The 21,134-nt window shown below is 46.4% G+C and overlaps 1 protein-coding gene across 3 annotated transcripts in view; it reads left to right on the forward strand.

The window, feature by feature from the left end:
* Positions 1 to 4,156: 4,156 nt before the first annotated feature.
* The window catches only part of SH3PXD2A (SH3 and PX domains 2A), a 261,074-nt gene continuing 244,096 nt past the window's right edge, over positions 4,157 to 21,134 (forward strand). For all 3 annotated transcript variants that reach the window (XM_086616386.1, XM_086616387.1, XM_086616389.1), the window contains exon 1: positions 4,157 to 4,228. In XM_086616386.1, coding sequence (XP_086472512.1) covers positions 4,157 to 4,228 — 72 coding nt within the window. The remainder of the gene's footprint in view (positions 4,229 to 21,134) is intronic.

A 21,134-nucleotide genomic window follows, 5' to 3' on the forward strand; every position in this document is an offset into this window, starting at 1 on the left:
GGGGAAAGATTATTTTGCTTTTTCCATTATATTAGATTGCACACGGGGGCTGATAACGCAGCACTCCCTGTGAGGAGGCTGGGAGGGGAAGGGGCACGCTACTGTGCTCGGGGTGGGGGCTGCTCTGCCAGGACTGCAGCTGGTTTCTTCGGCTCCCTTCTACCACGTTAGCTGGGTCTATTTATCTCCAGAGTGAATTTTATTTGAAGAGCAGTAATTTCCCAAGAAGATGGAATGCAGTTGGCTTTTCAAAAATGAGAAAAAAAGATTGCATCTTGCTTTATGTTTCAGAGTTTGAGATTTGAATGCCAGACAGGCTCTACTATTCTTGTCGCTCCTATCAGAAGACGTGTATGTTGAAGCCCTGAAGTGGAAGGACTGCATGGAAAGCAGCCTTTTTAAGAAGCTGAGGTTTTGTAAGTACAGAAGCTGAGATGGGAGCGTAACAAAGGCTCTGTGTTGTGCTGCTGCACATCAGAGCCAAAAAAACCCTAAGGGGCACATCTCTAGTACCACGTCTAGCAGATTATGCATGCAACTCTAGCTGCCAGTAATGAGTTGTGTGGCTAATCTGTCATGCACAGCACCAAAACGCTCCCCTTCCCCCAGGGGGCTGAGCTCACCGGGCATTTTGCTTCCCCCGAGGGTGCTGAGCACCGTTAGAGCCTCTCCTAGCTAGTGGGACAGGAAAACACTGTTCGACCTGGCTGCCCAGCTCTGGCAAACAGAAAAGCAGAATCAAGAAAGAAAAGTCATCTTTAACAGCAACTCGAGCCACTGTGGACAGGGCTGTTAGGCCACAGTATGATTAATGTTCAGGGGCGTTTCCTTATCTACAGTGATATGCCATGAATTAATAAGAGGCATCAGAAATGTCCCTAATGGAGCACAGAAAAATCTGTCCCTTGTTTTATTTTCTCGCTGATTTCACGACCCAAGTGTTTTCAATTTACAACTCAAATGCTTATTTACAAAAAACTTGCCAGCATGACAAAGTCTTCTTGAAATACGAAAACTCAAGTCTCCAGCTCTGAGGCGATCACACACACATTCTGTCACGCATCAGCTTTTGCTGTAACTGGAGCAGAGTCTATGTTGCTGGGCTGTAGCTGTGTTAGATCTGTGAGGTTAATGGGATTACCTGTTTGGTCAAAAAAAGAAAAAAAAAAAAATCTTTGCCCAAATACCCATCTAGCAAATGAGTAGAAAAAACTTTTAAAATAGCTGGTTTATTTCAGTCTTCAGAAGTCTGAATTTCCCAGGGTGTTCCTCAGGTAAATTTTATTGGAAGCATGAGACCGTAAAGGTGAATTAGTAAATCAGCTGTTACTACTGATATTAATATATATATATTAAAATTGTTAATGATAGCAGTGATATTCCCATGTAATGATAGGACTTCAGTGATGGAGACTTTAAGAAAAAAATATAAACACTAGGAAATTTAGGATGAAAATCCCTAGAGTTAGTTATTTTCCTACAAAATCACAGCGCCTTGGCCTGTGTTCATGGTCCTAGTCAAGTACAGGCTTTTCTGCACGTGAGGTTGGTCATCCAACAAGCCTGCTGTGCTCTTCGCTCTGTACTCAGTCTTTCGTTCAGTCCCAGCAGCCAGAGCCCAGCTCTCCAGCACAAGGCTGGGAAGCGCCGTCAGCTGCATTCTCCCAGCTGCTGCCTAAGAGAGAAGCAGATTTTCCCAAGCCTGCAGCATAATAAGGGGTTTCAGTTGTTTTTCTGCCAGTCTTGCAATAGTCTGGGATCGGACTCCCACTAGACTGGGTGTTGTACATATTTTAAAAGAACAATCCATGCCCCTAGCAACGTGCGTTTTTCCTATGTAGATGGAGGGATGCAGCAAACAAACAAGGAGAGCAGAAGGTGGCAGTGAACACAAAACCGCCAGACGATGGAGGAGGAGGGGAGCCAGAGCTGTACGAACAAAGGGCTGGGCAGGCTTCGCAGCTGGAGAACGTTGTCTAGAGCGGTGGAGGATGAAGTTGTCACGACTACAGGAAAGGTGAACAGTGGACCAGATGCCATGAAAGTACAGGGTAGACACCAAGGGAGCAGCAGTCTCAGATTTGACTGAAAACAGTAGCTCCTTACATGAGCAGATGAGAAGAATACCGGTAGAAAGATGCCAATTAGTAAGAATGTCAGGAAGGATGGGGCAGAGTGTTTGGAGAATGATGTATTTTGTCTCTTTCCCTCACAATGAAATGTTTTGAAAGCTGATTTAAAACAAACCCTGAGTGTTTTTAATGATGGAGATGGAACGTGTGATACATATTGATAGTGGCTCACATGAAAGAGGCATCTAAGACCCAAAAGACTGGCCACGACAGGCGTATTTTTATCAATAGGTATATCAATTTGAATATTTACATTTTCAAGGAAGAATTTTCCTTGTTTGCTCTACACACCAGGGACTTCTCGGCCAGTCTAAACAGTGAATGTTTCTAATGTAAATAATTGCTCTGCTGCCTTGTGTCATGCATGAGGATTAGAGGTGGGAAGTCCTTCAAAGAAGACGAGGGAAGAGGGTGCACTAAAGGAGAAAAGCCAAGCCTGAGAAGTGACAAGAGGTGGACACATCAGCTTTTCCCCTCTGTCACCCTCCCTACAGTTACCTAAAGTTGGTCTCACGTGTGCCTGCACGCATCCTAGGGCGGGACGCTGGGATTTTAACATTTTATGTCAGTTCACTAATTTTGGTAAAATGTGTATAGCAGCTGAGGAGGGAGGAGAAGGCTGGCTCAGAGCATCTTGCCCTGGCATTATGCAGTAGGTACCTGCTTCCCACCTGGCAGCAGCTGGTAGCTGTGTGCTGATGATGCAGCTCCTGTTCCTCCTTTTTTTTTTTAAGCTGCTGGTGGAAACCAACCACTTTCAAACATCAGCCTTCGGGCTCAGGTATCTAAGGCTTTGTGACTCTGAGTCTCTCTTATGATCATTGTTGCAGGGCTAATAAGGCTTGTAAAAGTTGCAATTCAGAAACCGTGCCTGTAGCGTGTATAATGAAATCACAGTGAGACTGACCGTTCTCACGGCAAGTACGGGGCTTTTCTATGCTCCTAGGCTCGTAGGTCTGGAGCTGTCAGCAGCACTCTGGAAGCTTACTGGAAAATCTGCATGGGCTGCTGTTGAAGAGGCTTCAGAGGAATGAGAGATCTTAGGGACTTCAGTTAATTTGGTGAATAACTAATGAATGCCATGAAAGGAGCTGAGCACTGGAAAATCACGCGTAAGTTTCCATTTCTGATGTAACTTTCAAATAATCGTATGCAAAGTAATGATGCATTATTGAAAAAAAAAAACCACCCTGAAATTTCTAGGGCAAACTCTTCTTGAAGTGTGACTGGGGAAGACGATGCTCATTTATCTATATATGTATATACAAAGAGCCAGAATGGCTTTATTGCTCTAAAAGCCCCTGTGACTGGAGAGTCTGTGTGACCTTCCTCCAGCTTTGATCCTCCCGCGGGCCAGGGCACCGTCGACCTCCCCAAAGCTCGTCTTTCTTGCTCGCGGGTTTCCAGCGTGACCTCGGCCGGCCGCTTGGGAAGGCTATTTCGGACACTTTCTGCAGGGATGGAGGGCCCTGGAGGCATCCTGCCCTTCCTCTGCCCCGCGCAGTCCCTTCTCCCGGGGGCTCCTTGCGGCCGGGCCGGGGTGTCTCAGCAGCCCCGGGGCGAGGCGGGGAGTGGGAGCCTGGCCGGGTTTGGGGACGACTCCGGGACGGAGAGGCTCCCCCCGGCCTTCGTCACCGACCCGCGGGGTGCGAGGGGCGCCCGAACGAAAGCCGCGGGCGGCCGCCATCTCAGGGCAGGCCGAGCCCCCCGCCGCGCGGGGGCGGTGGCTCCCGCTCCCCTCCCGTCCCGTCCCGTCCCGTCCCGTCCCGTCCCGCCGGCGCCCCCCGGGGGCGGGGCCGGCGGCCGAGCCCTGCCCCTCCCGCCGCCGCACTGGCCGTGCACAGCCCGAGGCAGCGGGCAGGGCGCGGAGCTGGGCTGCCGCGGCGCGGGGCGGAGCCGGCACCGGGGCATCCTCCCTCCCTCCCTCCGCCGCGCCGGCCGGCATCGCCGCGGCGGGCAGCGCGGCGGAGGGTGCTGCCAGTGGCGAGAGGGAGCAGCGGAGCCGCGCCGCGGGGTGCGCGAAGATGCTGTCCTACAGCGTGCTGGACGCTAACGTGGTGGACGTGGAGAAGCGGAGGAACCCCTCGAAGCACTACGTGAGTGGCGGCGGGGCCCGGCCGAGCCCCCGGTCCGCCGCCGGCCGGGCTGTCCGCCTGCGGGGGGCGGCGCACGTGTGCGCGCGGCGGGACAGGACGGGACGGGGCCCGGTGCGGTGGCCGGAGCGCGGAGCGTGCCCCGCCGGGGCGGGAGGTGCTGCCTCCGGGGAGCCGCCCCCCGCCTGACCTTGGGCACGGCACTCGCCCCCGGGCAGCGCTGGCTGCCGCCGCGCCCTCCCCGTTTGCCCTTGCGGGGACGCAGGTGAGGCGCCGCGGGGCTCTGGGCAGCCGGGGCAGTGAGGTCCGGGAGCTATGGACATGCAGCTCTTTTTCTTCGCCCTTTTTTCATCCTGTTTGCCTATTGACTTTTTTTTTTATATTATCGTTTTGAAGTTTCCTTCCCTTCTGAAGGTGGTTCTTCCCTTCTTGCTCAGCAAGGTCCAGCACAGCAGGGAACAGGTCTCTTGGCTCCCCGGTTTGTCTCCATCCTGGCCACGGCACTATAGAGTGCCCGGTGGGGAATGGAGCAAGCCTCTGCTGCTTAGAGAGTCAGTGAGCCGGAGGTGCTGAATGCATCTTCACTTGGTTTCTCCCATAAGTTACGTTGAGACCTTTTTTTGAGGAGGGAGCCAGTTTGTACGGTTATCAAGGCGTTTGGGATCTCTTTCATGTCTCTTTCACCTTTCTTCTTTCACACCTTACTGCTAACAGAGCAGCACCAGAGAAGATTTTTTAACAGCTTTCTTAGACTCTGGTATTACAGGGTGTCATGTGGAAGTGTGTTAGCCTGCAGGAGTTTGCAACATACAGTGAAGTAGCTTTTGCCCATCCACATAAGCAGAAAAGCCTCGTCTCTTCCCAGTCTGGCTGTTTCTGGATTCTAGTTGTACCAAATCATTTTTAACTCTTTCCTCAAAATACGATCTGTGTTTTAATACACAGAAGGTTGGATTTTGTGTATAGAGAAAGTAAATCATCCAGCTCTGGTAAGGAAAAGCTTGAGGGGGTGTTGCATCTGGTGTGAAATCGCCCTGAGTATACTGTATTTCCTGGCATTGTGCTCCTGCCAGATTTCTTCAGAGCTGGTCAGCGTTTGAATGGGTTGCCTGAAAGATAAGGCCATAGATCAGATACAAAGCTTTGTATTAGTATTTCATATCGCAGAGCTTTTTCCTCTAAGGCTTAACCATAACCTAGCTTAAGGCTAGAGGGCACTACGTTGCTGAGAGATGCTGATTTGTAGATGTGAAGCTGAAGCTCTCATCTACCATGGAATTAAGCATCTTGTGCTTAGTTCATAGGAGTGGAAGTTTTAGGTCTCGTGTCCTCTCAGGTTGCCAGCTGGACCTGTGTGTTCAGTCTATTACTCATTCACTGCTTCCAGGTGGGAAAGGCTTCTTTAGCTTTTGCAAGCTGCTGCTGTAATTGTGACTGACACAGCTGCAGGCTGTTATCTCACCTGAAAGCTGGCCACAATTCAGCATCAGAGAAGTACGCCTGCCAAGCACAAAGATACACGAAAGAACTGGTAACAATACCTTCCCAATCGCCAAGAGAAATTGACACTGTTCTGTTTTTATTTGTTGCGAAATAACCAGAAAACAAGGATTCAAGTCCTGTATTTACAGTTGTGAAAGAAAATATTTCCCATGTTTTCCTGCAGAAAGGAATCTGTATTTCCTTGATGATTGTTGTTGTTGCATTTGAGTAACAGTAACCTAAACTGTTACAAGAAGCTCTCTTTGATGCTTCTAGTGGCAAATCCATTTCTTTCTTTTCACCCTCCTCTCAGTACACTGTTTCTAATATTGTCTTCTGCACAACAGTTCCACATCCCTCTGCGTCCTGTTATTAGCCAAAAAAATCGCAAACTAAATGGCGTGTTGTGTTTGCCTTTCACTTACTCTCAATCTCTGGCTGTACAGTATTCGGCACAATAGGGTATCGGCTCACAAACAAGCATCGGAGTAATTAAATTGTCATCCATGTCCTTGCAAATCTTTTTCTTTTAGATGAGTGAATTGGCCCAAAGGTCCAAAAGTCTTTGACTGTTCTTCATTTCCTAGATTGTAGTTTGCTGTGGATGTATGTGCTGCAGCGTTTCATCTGATTTTGGCTAGAGTAACTCACTCGGGGTGAACCCAGGCTGTCAAAGAATTTCAATTCCCTGGGTCTGATCCCTTGATCTCTGTTAGTTTGGTTCTGTGCTCTTTTTTTAACATGAAACAACTATTTTCCTCTGAAATGAACATAAACATGACTTGACATTTCATGCTGTCCACTGCCTGTGGATGGTTTGGAGAGTGCAAAGCTTGGTGCTCTCTGCCTTAGGTGTCTCTGTAATATCAAGAAGCCTTTCTACCTCCAATATCTGTAAATGCCTTCAGGCCACACGACATGTGTCTTGGCATCAGATGTCTTTCTATGGTGGATGGTGACATAAGTATTGCAGGCATTTTAACGTGACTCCTTTTCTTTTTAATTGTGACCTTTCAGGGCCGTGGTGGGGCCTGGAGAGATGAAGGCAAATCTTAGGCCTTGTGGGCATGTGGAGAGGACTAAATGTGAGTAGTGCATAAGCCCCTGCACAGCTTGGCCTAGATGCCAGGAATCATTCCCTGGAGCAGATGTCTTTCATGATATGAGCATAGCTTTATAGCTTTGTGGCCTTGACTCAAGAAAGTAAAAAAAAAAAAAAAAAAAAAAAAAGGCAGCTTTGCATATTCTCTGCTATGATCCCTGTGTGTGAAACTTCTGAAGAGATTAATACCTCACGGAAAGATTTGTAGGGCTCTGCACATGGGAAGAGATTAAAATCTTGGATCCAGTGCTATTTGATAGGAACTCAACCAGCCCTCTCATCCCCTTGGAAATCACTACTAGGGAAGGAATCTGCAATTCCTCCCTCTGTAAGGGGGAGCACATCCCTGTCAGCAACTGGGTAGCACAATGGCACCTGGTTGGCTGAGGGCCCTGGATGACAGCATGTGAAAGGATAAACAGAAGGTTAGATCAATAACCACATGCCTCTTGTATGTTATATCCCTAATATAAGCTACTGCTGCTCTTACTGCTTTTGACTTTCCAAATGAATTCCCTATTCTTTCTCCATACTGCTGGTCTTTTAAAAATTGGTTTGCACTTGGTAATACTTAAATGTTAAATCTCCTTGCTTTCTCCCTTCCCTTTTCTTTTAACAGGAACAATGTCAGGAAGGTCAAGTCTGGGTTTGTTGGAAAGACCCTTGGTGCAACTGGGGTCATACATTGGCTGAGCAATGCTGGGTGGATTAGGATGTTGCGGTTAATGGTTGAAGGTGTCAGTTAATCATTCTGAAGAGAAAAAGCTGGTAACAAAATCCAAATCCCTTTTCCAGCCTCTGCTAAGTTTTAAACAGTCTGAAAATCCTTCTCTTAGTTGTTGAAGTTTGGTCTGTTTATGGGGTAGCTCCTCTGGCTTTTAGTCTAAAATTATGATTGTCTGAATTAAACATGAAATGATCCCAAACCAGAAATGCATTCTCTATTAAAAAACCCCACTCTTGATGCTTGCCTCCTTTAACCATCCGTCAAGAAGCTTAAACAAGACATCCTCCCCTCTCTCTGTTTCCAGGTTATCTTTAGACAGATTACCCTTTACCCAAACGTCTGACTCTTTTAGAAGCCCAACAGGGAGCCTCTGCCTACCAGCTGTGCTTGATCCTGCTCTCAAGGAGGTGAGAGGAGGTTAGCACCTTCACCTGTTCACAGCTTTGCAGGACCTGGGTGATGGCAAACATTCACTAGAAGTCAAATGAATGGAGTCCTCCCTCCCCACTCCCTGACCACTGGCTCTTCCACAGAGGACTGAGTAGTTACTGATGTGCATTATCTCACTAGATGTTTATATGCATGAGGTAATTTCTGAGGTCTCTAAGTATGCCTGTGTTATCCCAAGGACAGGGATGGATACATGAGTACAGATTTCCTCTTCCAGCACTACTCTACTGTTGCAGTTTGGCTTTGTGTGTTTTTCAGCATGGAGGGAAGGTAAAATGCTCTTGCTTTACAAGTGGCTGCCCTGTCTGTGTATTTCCAGTTAGTGAGATGAGTTGCTGATTTTAGTCATCTGAGATGCCTGCATACTGTCCTAATTCCTCCACAGGGTAGTTGTTTCCTAATGCCGTCTCTGAATGTCTCGAGATCGCTCTTGTAGGAATCTCTCTGCTGCATAGATATGGTTGGTAACCTCCTTCCGGCACTGGCATTGCTGACTCATAAGGGACTGAGTCCTGCTGTGTTGGGTTTCAGCACTGTTCCCAGGAGAATGTGAGCATGCTTGTCACAAGTGACCTGTTGTAAAATGTCAGCATGCTTTGAAGAAGAAAATTGTACTGCTAGGATTGAGCTCTGTTCCTTGTGGCTTAGCTGCTCCGCTTACTGCTTAGGCTCAAGAGCAACTCGGATGTGATCAGGCATCTTCATGGCTTTATTTCTCTGTGTGGCAAGCTGCTGCTTATACAAAGGCCAGCGCTGATGAGGCGGGTCTGGAGAAGTCATGGGTTTAGTGGCAAGGATCTTTGTCCCTGTGTTGGTCCCTCGTTGCTACCATGGGATACGGAGCTGGATTCCCCCTGCTTGCACCATCAAATGGGTTGTCTAGTGTGGCCCTGCCTGCAGGTCTGAGTTGATCTCCATGTGCCACTTGTGCTAGGAGTACCAGCAGCTAATGGCTAAGAAAGGCTCAGCCTGGCTTTTTTTGACCCTTTTAAACAGCAGAACTGGAGACTGTGAGCCAGATCTCTTCCAGAGTGAACAGGATGCGATATACCTGGAGCGCACATGGCCAGTGGCCTGTGGGTAGAGCGCAGTGAGGGACCTGGTGTGAATCAGAAGGCAGTGTTAGATGAGTAGATGGAGTACCTGTTTAGGATGTATGATCCGTTTTCTGCTCTCCCCCTTCCCCCATCAAGACACCTTGCATGGCTTTCCTTCGAGGGGCCGTGATCCAGCTTGGCTCACTGGGCTGAATTATTATTACTATTATCTTTGCCTAGGCTGCTGGGAAAGAGCCAGAAAATTAGCAGTCTGCTCTGTGACTTCATCATTCCTCAGAACTCAACTTCCATGCGTTGGCAAGGACTATGTCAAAAGTGGCTGTGATCCCCTGTGTGTGTAGTAGAGGAGAGTTCAGGAGAAAGCAGACTGGGATAAAAAACATTCCCTCTCCCTTGCTGCGGCTTTCTCTGTATATAGACCACCACCCTGCTGGGGTAGACATACAACTTTAAGGATCATTTCCACCACTCTGCCTGTTTTAGATGCAAATCTTATGATTTCGCAGACTACAAAATTTTCTTTGTTTTTTACTGTCTGATGAAATGTGTCAGGAAGAAAAGAAGTCAGTATTTCTGAAATATCTGAAAGCTGTGGATAGACAGTTCTCTGGTTCAGTTCTTTGCCACCACTCCCAAATGGCCAGAGGAACTGGAATAGTAGGGAGGAGAGATCAAACCTTGCTAGTCCAAAGCTGCCTGCACCCACTAGTGCTCAGAGGACTAACCTCTTCTTTATCACTGCAACCAATTCTTGATGGAAATGTTGCTTATCCAAGTGGAATTCTTCCCTAACAGTAGAGGTTTTAGTCTGCGTCCTGTTGGGTTTTTTGACTTTTCAGGCACCATTGTTTTATGAGCCAACATAATGTACAGGTTTTTCCCGTTCACTGCCTTGGGAGATTCACTTTCTTCCCTTTCTCAGCGTCCTTTTAGGTTTCCAGTACCATACCTGCATGTGGTTCTCTCTTGGAGGTCTTTTCAGTGTTGATTTGTCTTAGGAAGTGCCCAAGAGAGGTACAGTCCTTTGAGCTTGTTTAGAGCAGGTTTGCAAAGTAGCTCAGACTCTTTAGTCATCTACCTGTTTTTCCATCATGGATTGTGTGGCAGTTATTGCCTCTAGAACTCAGGGCTTCTTCAGCGGGCAGTAGAGTAGCCCAGCAGATTAACGAGCACTCGCAGTCCTTTCTTCCAGCAGAGTTATGGGTTGCTAACATCCAGCCAAGGGAGAGTAGTATCTAAATTCAACAGTTTGCAAAGTAAACGGCTGTCCCAGCCTTAGGAATAGATTAAAAACCGATAGAGAGACAAGACAGTTGTCCTGATTTGTTGTGGTCGGGGCAGAATGAAATAGTGCAGGAGGCTTTACACCCCAGCAGGCTGCCTGTACTGGCTCTCCTGTGGCTGAGCTTGCAGCGTGCTGGGAGGGCAGCCAAAAGAAAGCTCAGAGAAAATCTTCTAGCAAGCTTGTGAGCGGGGGACTGCAGCTCCAAAAACCTCCAAGTTCTGTTTTAAAAGTGGCAAAGATGCCACTATTGACTTTCACTGGGACTCAGTTACCATGGAGACATTGTCCTAAGACAGCACAAATGCTTTCAGCTGCTGCAGGTGACCTCTGGCCGCGTAAGATCCCTCAGTGGGGTGGGCGGATGGGACCCAGGGCCCACCTGTGCAACACATCCTGATGCGTTGTAGTCAAAATTATGCCAGTCTCACTGCTTTGAGCTAAAAGGGAGAGGAATGGAGAGGCCAAATCATGCCCTTTTCTCAGAAGGTGTGACTGGAGAGAGAGATGAACAGACATCCTAAGGAAGCAAGTGATGGAATAGGGAATGGAGCCCAGACTTCCTGCATCCCAAAGCAGTCCGTCTGTTCATCCCACCCATGCACTCAGCCTTTAGAGAGATGGGCAGCTCAGAGGTATTGCCTTCCTCCCATCCCTTCTCATTCCTGGTATATGCCACTACCCTCAGTGGGAAGATGAGGCAAAGAGAGGTTAAGTGCTTGGCCCAAGGCCGCCCATGAAGCGTGTGGCAGCATTTTCTGTACTTTTCTTTGGCTTCCAAAGCAGTCTTGCAATTTATCAGATAAAAGTACCCAGCCTGAAAAAATACTACTCTCATATTCTGTCATTGTCTTCCTCAGAACTCATTTCCCATTTTATATGGATTAAACAGGAAGAAGGTTTCAATATGACCCTACCTGAGGCAGGAGGTGACGTACAAGCTCTCTAATTTAGTCATTTGAGAGGAAACAGCTGGACCTTCTAATGTGAGATGGTTTTCTTTTTTTTCTATCTTCCCTTTTCATGCTGCATCCTCTTAATCCGCGCCTGCTCACGCAAAGGCAATTGGTCCCCAGTAACCACGGACAAGAGCAGGATCATTAGAGGGGGCTGACAGCACTGTGCCCTGCTTGGCGTTGTGAAGCTGAATGCTTTCTTGTAGCTACAGCTGACACCTTGCCTGGAGCGTGCTGTGCAAATCTTAAATGAAGAAGGCAGAGAGCTACACAGTAGCGTACTGTTGAAATTGGTGGTGCCTGCTGCTTGATCAGGTAGTGTCAAAACCAGATACGATCAAGTCAATGGAAAAAAAAGAACTCCCAGTAGCTTCCCTGGGCCTTGGCTCACACCCTTAGAGAGAGGCTTTACTGAAAGTTTTACCGAGAAGTTTGTAATTACTATGCTTTTTAATACAGTGCATCTCCCTTTACTATAAAAGCAAAACCATATTCTCTGAGATCTGTTATCCTCTTCTAGGCTGGGATATCATCACATTTGGGGTGGGGGTGACAGCAAAAGGAAACCAAGTTATTTTCTTTAGCTGAAAGGATTTTAAAGTGGAACATCTTGCAACCTAGTTAGAACATTCCCACTTTAGCTTGCTCGCTCTTTGCACCACCTTCTATGTGAATAAATAATACTAATCTAGTCAGTTTTTCAAACTCTCATTCACTAAATGTTGGTAATATGGTATACTCATTGTATGTATTTATAAATTCAGGGTTTTTTTTGGAATGCGTAAGAGCCTTTATTACAGAGCAGGGATGCTTTTGCACTAAAACATGCAGTCAAACTTGAAAGATGGTCTCTGCACTGGGCTGTTAAGACAAATGATGACACACAGATAACAGGCAGATGGGGGCAGTGAGACAACATCAACTAGCTGAGCAGGTGATGGTCTCAACATAATGGTAACCCAGGCTGCTGTCTGGTGATCATTTAGGCATCATTGCAAAGGGCACGAAGAAGGAAAGTGTACTGACGCTTTAAATTGCCCTGGGGTGAAGATAGAGCAGAAGGATATTCTATTCATTGTAGTACCTGTAAGTGCCTAAGTGTGGTGGTGTTAACTGGTACTGTCATGCTTAGAGTGACTTTTGAGTCATAAAGATTCTCCTCTTGATTTTATTGAGCTATTGATTTCAGCAAAGCCACTCCTTATTACAGTTTTTGGAAGAGGAGCCCAATGTGTAGGTAATGAAGCAAGTCCTTAGACTGGGAGTGTTCTACTTCTGTGGGCAGAATACACATCCCCAGATCTGTGTTTTCATCACAATTTCACGTATTGCACTAGTGTGCTGCAGTGTATCCTTAATTGGTCTTAATATTCTCTGACCGCTGCGGTGTGTTTTATTTTTCCTATAGACCATGGTAGCTAAACGCAGTGATGCAGCAGGCTCCTATGCTCTCAGCAGTCAGCAGCGTGATTTTATAGGCTTCTTGCAAACTTGTTTGTAAGGAAGACATCCCTATCTATGTTCGTAGGCAGAAACATGCCAAATCTCTGCTAACCATAGCTGTGTTTAAACAGGAGCTCCACGCTGCCATTCTTTCTCCTTTACAGACAGAAGTCTTCCATATCTGCCTCTGAAATACTGGAAGTGTGGTTCTCCACTGTCTGGGACATGCCTATAAGTGCAGACTTTCATGTATAAAGTTCATAAATCATCCAGAAAGGTTTGAACTAATGTCCAGTGTGATACATACAAGACATTGTGCAGTGTTGTAGAAGAGCTTGCATGTCCTCTACTGGTGGCGTAGCCTTGGATTGTTTGTTTAACCTCTCTGGATCTCAGTGTACTCTACTACAAAGCCAATAGGATTTACTCACCTTTTATAAAGTGTAAAGATGTGTGTGTTAGCTAAGGGCTGACTGATAGCATAGGCTTTGAACTCCCTGAGTTTGGGTTGTATTCCTCTACCAGCAGGTCCACCGCTGGGAGCAGCAGCTGCAGAATGGCAAGGTCAGATTGTTATCTGGAAATGGGAGTCAGACCATTGCTTCCCTAATAGCGTTCAGCAGACACAGTAATGAATGGGATGATGCAAAAGCTGCATTCCTCTCCGAAGAAACATTTAGGATGCCAGCCATGCTTACCAGCTATAAGCCTGTTCCTCTGGGGCATTGCTTCCTCTCTTGAAGTCCCAAGGTCTATGGAGGTATTTGAGGTGAAGTGTGGAGTATGGTCTTTCTGGTAGCAGGGCTCTTGGCAGTGGGCTACTAGCTGCTGCTGTCTGATCTCTGGTGTCTCTGTATTCCCTATCAGGAAAGCTCACTGGCAGAGGTGAAACTCTCTTGCTGGGCATTCTTGCACCCTCAGAGGTTTGATGCAATAGAGAGCATCTGAATTACTGTTTTCCTAACTCTGTGAAGGGGAGATTTCTAATTGCTCCCTTACTATGCCTGGAGGTTCTCCTACTGTGTCTCAGGCTATTCTGTTATTATTAATAAATTAACCCATACATGTATTTTTTATGGGTAGAAGATTATTCCTGATTTTCCACTCTCCAGCAAGTGCAAGCCCACAGTATATCCCTGTGACCCCCAAGCAAAATACTGTGAAAATCTGTTTTAAAAGTTTTTCCATTCCCCTGACCTGCAACTGCTGCACTGTCTCTGAGCTCAGTATATTTCCTTTGCCTGAAAATTTGGCACTCTGATACCTGCCTCATCTCGAGCAGCCTGAGCTGTGGGACAGTTATTTGTGGGATAGATGCTACAAGAGGCAGCTGAGCTCCTGGTCTTCAGCAGAAGCAGGGCAGCTGGCACAGCCCCTGCTAGTGCGTAAGTGAGAGGCCTGCAGTTTCCCAGGGCTGTCACTCCAGCAACTTTCACTGGTATTAAAATCACTTAGAATTTAAAAACAAACAAACAAGGATATGTGAAGTATTTTCCTGGAAGAAAGCCACAGAGAGCAAATTAAGTGCATCTCCCTCCTCCCATCTCCCAAACATGTCACAGGAAGAAAGACTGGAGTTCAGTATTTTCCTAAGTGGGATTAAAACAGGCTCTTGAGCTGGCTTCTGGGATGGGACAGAGGAAAGTCAGGAATAGGAGGGAAACTGTGTGTGTTTTATAAATATATCTATATCAGGTGAAACTGTCAGAATCCCTGAACCAGCATTGGTGGCAGTATCTAATTTTATTAACAAAAGGGCTGCATATTTTCTGTTAATAACAAGAGATTAGAGGTGTTGGCTGAAGGTAGAGAAGAATAAAAAGTGTCTGGTTCTAGAGGAACATCCATGCTTGTTTTCCATATACCAAGGGGCAGCAGTCCTTTATCTTCTGTATTTTACAAGCCCTGGACATCCCTAACAAGTTCCTTGCCTTCTCTGAATCCAGGTAAGTTTTCCTCTAATGCTTCAGCAGAGGATGTTTTATAAAGACAACACAGGATGTTTTACTCAGTGGATCTAGCGCAGTAGCCAGCCTCCGAAATACTCTCACTTGAGGCGTACGAAGAGTCTTCTGGCTGTTATTGCTCAAGAAGAGATTTTTCTGTTTAATCTTTTGCTGCTGTCTTTGTGATTATAACGGTCTGTGTCAAAACTCTGGACTGTTTTGGGGAAGCGGCTTTCCACCTGTTTCTGAGCTGGGCAGCTGTAGCTTGCATTTAATCCTTTAATACAGACCTCCCCAATTTATAAAAGATAAGTATAAATAGTTCAGTTTAAAAATACTTCAAGTGATTTTATCATGAGTAACAACCCTTTGAGATTGCAGTAGTCATGATCTGGACAGGAGAGTCCATCAGTCTGTTTTTAAACCTCTCTCTAGCCTTTTGACATAAGGACCAGTGGCTTTTTGTATAGCAATGGCAATTTGCTGGTGGCGCTGGAGAGTGACAGTGTGTGCTGGTGTGCGAAAGGCACCGCAATCTTGGAGGGAATCTCCTTTTTTGAAAAAACTAAGGCTCTGGCCCAAGTGAGCGGGATCTGAGGATGTACAGCCTGGGGATGGGAGCAAGGCATTGCCACTCAGACCCTTGACCTCACCACTGAAGATGTTGGCCAAATTGCTTGGCTGTGGCAGTGCTGGGTTTTCTGCCAGTCCTTTCAGCGGTGAGCAGCACTTTGTATCTGTGTGCCCTGGTGTTGGCCAGGATGAACACTGGGATTACTGTTTTACATAGTTCTTCTCTTGTGTTGGGGGAGTGTGCAGGTATTTGGTAAGAATTGGAGTTTTGATGTGAGGCTTTGTCTGTGAATGCATGTGTTTTGCTTCTGTTTTAACTTCTGTGTTGCTCTGCATTTGAGCAAGAAGAGGACATGGTCAGATAAATGGGGTGGAAAGCAGAGGTTTGCAAAGGATCTTTAGGTCTCATTGGAGCTGGTGTCATAGTCCTGGCCAGACCCTAAGAATACTCTTTTATTCTTTCATTTTTTCCTCTTCTTCTGAAAAGCACTGATCTTGCCCACAGCATAGGGTTATCTCCCATTGTCTTAGTTCTGGAGCCGCAGGTGACCTTCCAAATATAATAGGGCTGGACTGAAGAGTAACTTGTGGACAAGCACCAGGGCATTCCACTAAATTTTGAGGGTCTGTAGAAGGACAGAGAATATTGCACTGATGTGCTTACTGCAGCCTTTATGCCTGGGGAGAGGTGACACAAAGCTTTCCCTGTGTGCTGAGGGCTTTGTGGGGCTCTGCCCATGACGTTATCATACAGTGATGCTAAGCCATCAGGGCTCTAACTTACCTGGTGAGTAGAGCGAGATTGTTCTCTACCAGGCACTGGCATTTATGGGAGTCCAGATGTCCATGTGTTGGGATTTTGTTGGTGAGGAGCTGAAACCTCTTGGCTGTTGTCTTACTGTGTGTGAGAGGTGTTGGCTGGGTTATGATAAAGACCTTGACTTGAACCAAGCTGAGGGTGCTACTGGCTGTGTGATTTGGATCACAGGGGACTTGAAAACATCCTAAGGAGTCAAATGAGTTAATGATGCCCACTGTTTCTACTTTTAGAAGGGTAGAGACTGTAGTTAGTACTAACAAAGGACTGACAGCCCAAACTGGGTTGAGTATGTGTTTTATCTGCCAGCACCCTGTCCTGCTTGGTCCTTTATCAATCTTCTGCATCCGGTTAACGTGGGCTGTAGCAGATCTGGGTCAAACCCCTAATGCTGAAAGGCTGACACATTGTCTTTACTGCATGTTGTGCCAGAAAGGGTTAAACGGAGAAGGTGATGGTGGCTAATAGCTTGCTTTAGGCAGCAAAGGCAGCAGTGAATGCTGAAATGACATGGGAACACTCTTTAGCTGACGTCCTTTCAAGCCTCTCGGTGACATCAAATTCCTGGACCTCTTCCAGCCAAGTTTGGCCTTGCCCCAGTGACAATAGATGTTAATCTGTTGGCTTGTCAAAAAAACATGTTAGTGGTTTTTTTACAGACCCATTTCCAACCCTTAGATTTGCCTGCTAGTAAACACAGCATTATGTCATGGTTTTACCAGGAGCCAAGCACCAAAGCCAACTTCACAGTACTGTCGTCAGCAATTGTCCATTCACTCTGGGGCTTTATCTGAGTTCCCAGGCTCTTTCTTCCCACTGTTCTGGTCTCTGTGTCCATCAAAAGCCTACGGATGCTTTATGGGAAACGTGTAGGGTCTAGCAGTTGCGGCTAACACTTTCCCAACCTATTTAGCTTAGATGAGGCTCCTGTACCTGTTTACCAAAGATGCCTTGATTTTTAAGGCTTCATCTTCTGACGGCTTAGCCAAGACAAACTCTTGGATTCATGAGTTTCTGCATGCAAAACAAGGTGAAGGGTTTTGCAGCCCAGCCTTGCTCCTAATTGATAAAATCATACCCAAGTCATAGCCAGGGGCAATACCCTGCCCATGCTAACTCCTGTTTGCTTCGAAACCCAATAGCAGAGTTCCTATTAAAAAGACTGGTTGTCAAATTGCTAACATTATAAGTTAACTTGCTTAGCTGTCAGAAACAACACTCACCACAGATGAAATAAAACCGTTTATAACATTCTTGTAACTATTGTTACTTGCTTTGCTTCTAGACTTATTTCCAGCTGTCTCTGCAAAGGATGTGAAAGTAAAGATGTATGAAGTTGCCTTCAGTGGTTGGGAGCCAATCTGCTTGAAACAAACAAGCCTCTCATCCTTAGCTCTAGTTCATCTTTCTGGGACTGGCCACAGTCCAATCCTTCTCATACTAAGACCTGTGTGAAATGATATCCCAAATCAGTTGAACTAGTCTAGAAGCAGAGGAGAGAGGAGAGAGAGATGCTTGTTTGAATGCAGATCCTGAATTCTTCCGATACAGGCACAGGTAGATGACGGAGGGGAGCAGGTTCAGCCTCTTGGCAATGATGCAGGAATTATGACATTCTTGGGTGTGAAGTGGAATAAAATTGTTTTTTCTCCACTATGTCATTAAGCTGTGCAACACCTCGCTGAAAGGTGATAGGAAGACTCAAAGTACAAATGGTTAAAAAAAAAATTGTCAAATTTCTGGGGGCAAGGCTGACTGTTATTAAACACATCAGTCAAGGTGTGTGGTTGGGTCAGAAAGTCTGTTATCTGCCAATTGCTACAGACTAAGCACACTGTGTTCTCTCTTGCTATTAAGCAGTTACCATCTAACTTCATTAAAACCAGGGTGCTGAGCTTGGATGAAACTTCACTTTGGCTGAGCCTGGGGCTTCTGATGTTTTCCCAGATGCCACTTAACTGTATGGCACCAGCTCAGGCTTCTGAGCCTTGCTGCGTATTGCTAATATTAGTGAGAGCTGTTGAGTCTTGACCAGATGAGGTCAGGAAGAACAGTGCACGCAGTGAGGAAGCGAGCCTCACATCATCGCTTCCAGCTCCCTCCTCTGCTCCATACACTTTTTTTTTGTATCCCATCACGCATTTATGGGCTAGTGTCATACATCTGGGCCTTGGCAGATTACTTTCTGCTTTCCAGCCTTGGGTCAAGTGGCAATTTATTTTTGTAGAGGTATCGTGTCTGGTATGACTATTAATATATATTCGGGCTTTGAACTTATCTAGTGCCTTTCATCCAAGGATCCCCCAACACTCTGTGCGTCAGCACCTCTTTGCAAGGTAGGCAGATCAGGCAGGGAAAGCAGTGTGTGTGCAGCAATGTACCTCCAGCCAGAAGTGCCTTCGCAGAGCCCTTACAAGACTAGTAGATAATTTGAGCAGACGGAATAATTTTTATTTTATGGCTGAAAGTATTGTGTGTGGGTCATGGGACTGTAGAACATAGACCTGGGACAGACCTAGGTCATTAATGGTACGCAAGCATGTTGCATTTCCACACATGAACCTTAAAGGTAGTTGGTTTGGCTTGACTGGAAGCCTCAGTCTTCTGATAGTAACTTCCATGTTAGATGTTTTTATTCACACCACCCCGTTTGTTCTCAGGCCAGTATTGTCCTTTTGCATAAACAGGTTTCATCACTCAGTTTGGTTTGACCTCCTGTCCCACTGCTCTCCACTGTTTTGTAGAGAGTGATTGTGTCCCTTCTTAGCCTTTGCTCTGCTGAGCTGCACTAGCTTCCTCTTGGAGAAGAGGCCACCCTCAAAGGTGTGTAGCAAATAGATTTCCCTGCCCCACAATTCTCACAGTCACTGCAGACTAAATACAACTGGTTTTGCCTGAACTGTTCAGCCCAGGCAATGACAACAATTCAGTCTGGGCAACTTCAAGCCTGTAGTGGGTTAATTTGCACTGCTGGATATAGCCTTGTGCATGTTGGCAGGGACCAGATGCAGCTGCCTGGGAATAAGTTTGACCTCAGTGGAATGATTTGCCAGATGTAATCAGGTGCAATTTGGAGCAGACAGGCTCCTGGGTCTGTCCTGTCCCTGAGCCGTGCGCGGTGTCAGCGTGAAGGAGGATACTTGTTGGAGAGTATCTTGTGGTTCTTTCACAGTTTTGTTTTCTTCCCTTCAGGGAGTTTCAGAGCTAGTCCCTAAGCCTTGCAAGTGACACTCCACTTGCAAAAGCAGAGGAGAGAAAATGTGGCTGGTTATGTTCCCACGTTAGCTTTAATGAGGGTAATTTTAAGCATATGGTGTCTATTTAATGTTCTGAAAGTGCAGATAAACTAATTTTCAGTATGTCTCAGGAACGGAGTGGGAAATGAAGGGCATCATTTTAGCGGGCAGCAACTTGCCCGATGAGAAGCTTGGCAAGGTTGCTAGAGTGCTTGGGTGAAGCCCTTTTGTTTGGTCAACCTCTGCGTGTCCCGCTTGGGTGAGAGGAGAGGTGGCCTGCGGTTTCTGTCTGAGCTTCAACAACAGTAAATAATTCCAGATTGACGTTCTAGAAGCGTGCTGGTTTTCTGAAGGGAGGACAAAGGGGGAGCCAAACATAACAAGAGTTTCTCAGCACTTGGGGAAGAGAGCCAGGGTCACATTTGAAGCTCGTAGTGTTGGCAGACTCAGAAATGACGTGCCACGTCACATGTGTATTGGTGGAGATAGCTGGGGCGATTATCAGCAAGCTTCTTTGTAAGTTGGTTTATGATGCTGATGATCTGAAACTGATGTTGGGATGTTTCAGACGAACGCTCTCTCTTTTCAGCTTCCATATCTGCTCTTTTTTAATGTTATTGGCATTTGTCTTTGGGGTAAGGAAGAGGCCATAGCAACCCCTGGGATTTCAATCCCCATGAGTCCAAGTTGTGCAGTTACAGATCTGCTGCCATTAAAATCAGTATTGCTTGAAGTTGTCCCCTTTACAAAGCTGGATGCTGATTCTGCTCCAGAATACTGAGTTCCTTGTCCAAAGCTGTCCTTGACCCTGGCTGTTTGGCCAGCTATCCTCCTGGCTGCTGTCTCTCCATCCTCATTTTCTGGGGAACATTCCCAGGACCTGACATGAAGATTGTTCAGTGTCTTCATTGGCACATTCAGTGCCAGTTTTTACACATCTTGTAAGACTAATTTGTTATCAGTGAACTAAGAAGGCTTTGGGATGGCCGTAGCTTACTTCACCAAAGCAGTCTGAGACTCATTTGCCCTTCAGATGTTTAACTCTGTCTTAGAGGCTGATTTGTTTGGGAAACCCAAGAGGAGCACACAGTGCCTTATGCTTTAAGGCAGTAGTTTTCACACTGAGACTTGTGGCCTGTTTCAGAAGCACTGGTAAAAACAACAACTGGCAGTAGTTTTGCCTTTCTTAGGCTTAAATTCACTGTTCAGTGCATGAAAAATGTGCAGAGACCACTTACTAATATTATATTTGGTGTCTTTGCACTCTCCACAAGCATCAGTGGAACTACAGAAGCACCCTGGAGCATGTGCTTACTGTGAAAGCATCAGCAATGGGTAGCAGTGCAGGAGATCATGAGAAAAACCCTTACAAGTCTTTAATATAATTTGCTAAAGGTAAAACTAGAAGGTTGCAAGCCATCTTTCTGGACGGAGCGAGACGTTTGTGTTGGTATAGTGGTGGTTGTTCGGTTGTTTGGATGGCAGCTCCTTCTTAAAGCTTCCTGTGTAGAGAGGCTAAAAAATGTGTGGTGGGAAGGAACCAGGACTGACTATTAGTGAGAACGCAGTGATGCTTTGTGCTTCCAGCCAACTGCTTCTCCAAGACCTGTGAAAACCTCATACACAGCTGGTGAAACCTCTGTGCAGCCCTGCAAGCAAAATGGTACGGATCTGTCGTAGAGTTTTTTTTTGCCTGCAAGATGAGAGATCTGACACTGAGCAGATCAGTGGTGAAATTAGGAAAGAGTGGCCCTGAGAGAGTGGATTTGGGGTTTGTTTGGGATTTTGGGAGGCCTGTCTGAGACTGTTTTCTTAGGAAGTGTTGAGTACCTGTGTG

The sequence above is a fragment of the Tauraco erythrolophus genome, chromosome 9 (assembly GCF_009769465.1).
Source record: "Tauraco erythrolophus isolate bTauEry1 chromosome 9, bTauEry1.pri, whole genome shotgun sequence".
Lineage (NCBI taxonomy): Eukaryota > Metazoa > Chordata > Aves > Musophagiformes > Musophagidae > Tauraco > Tauraco erythrolophus.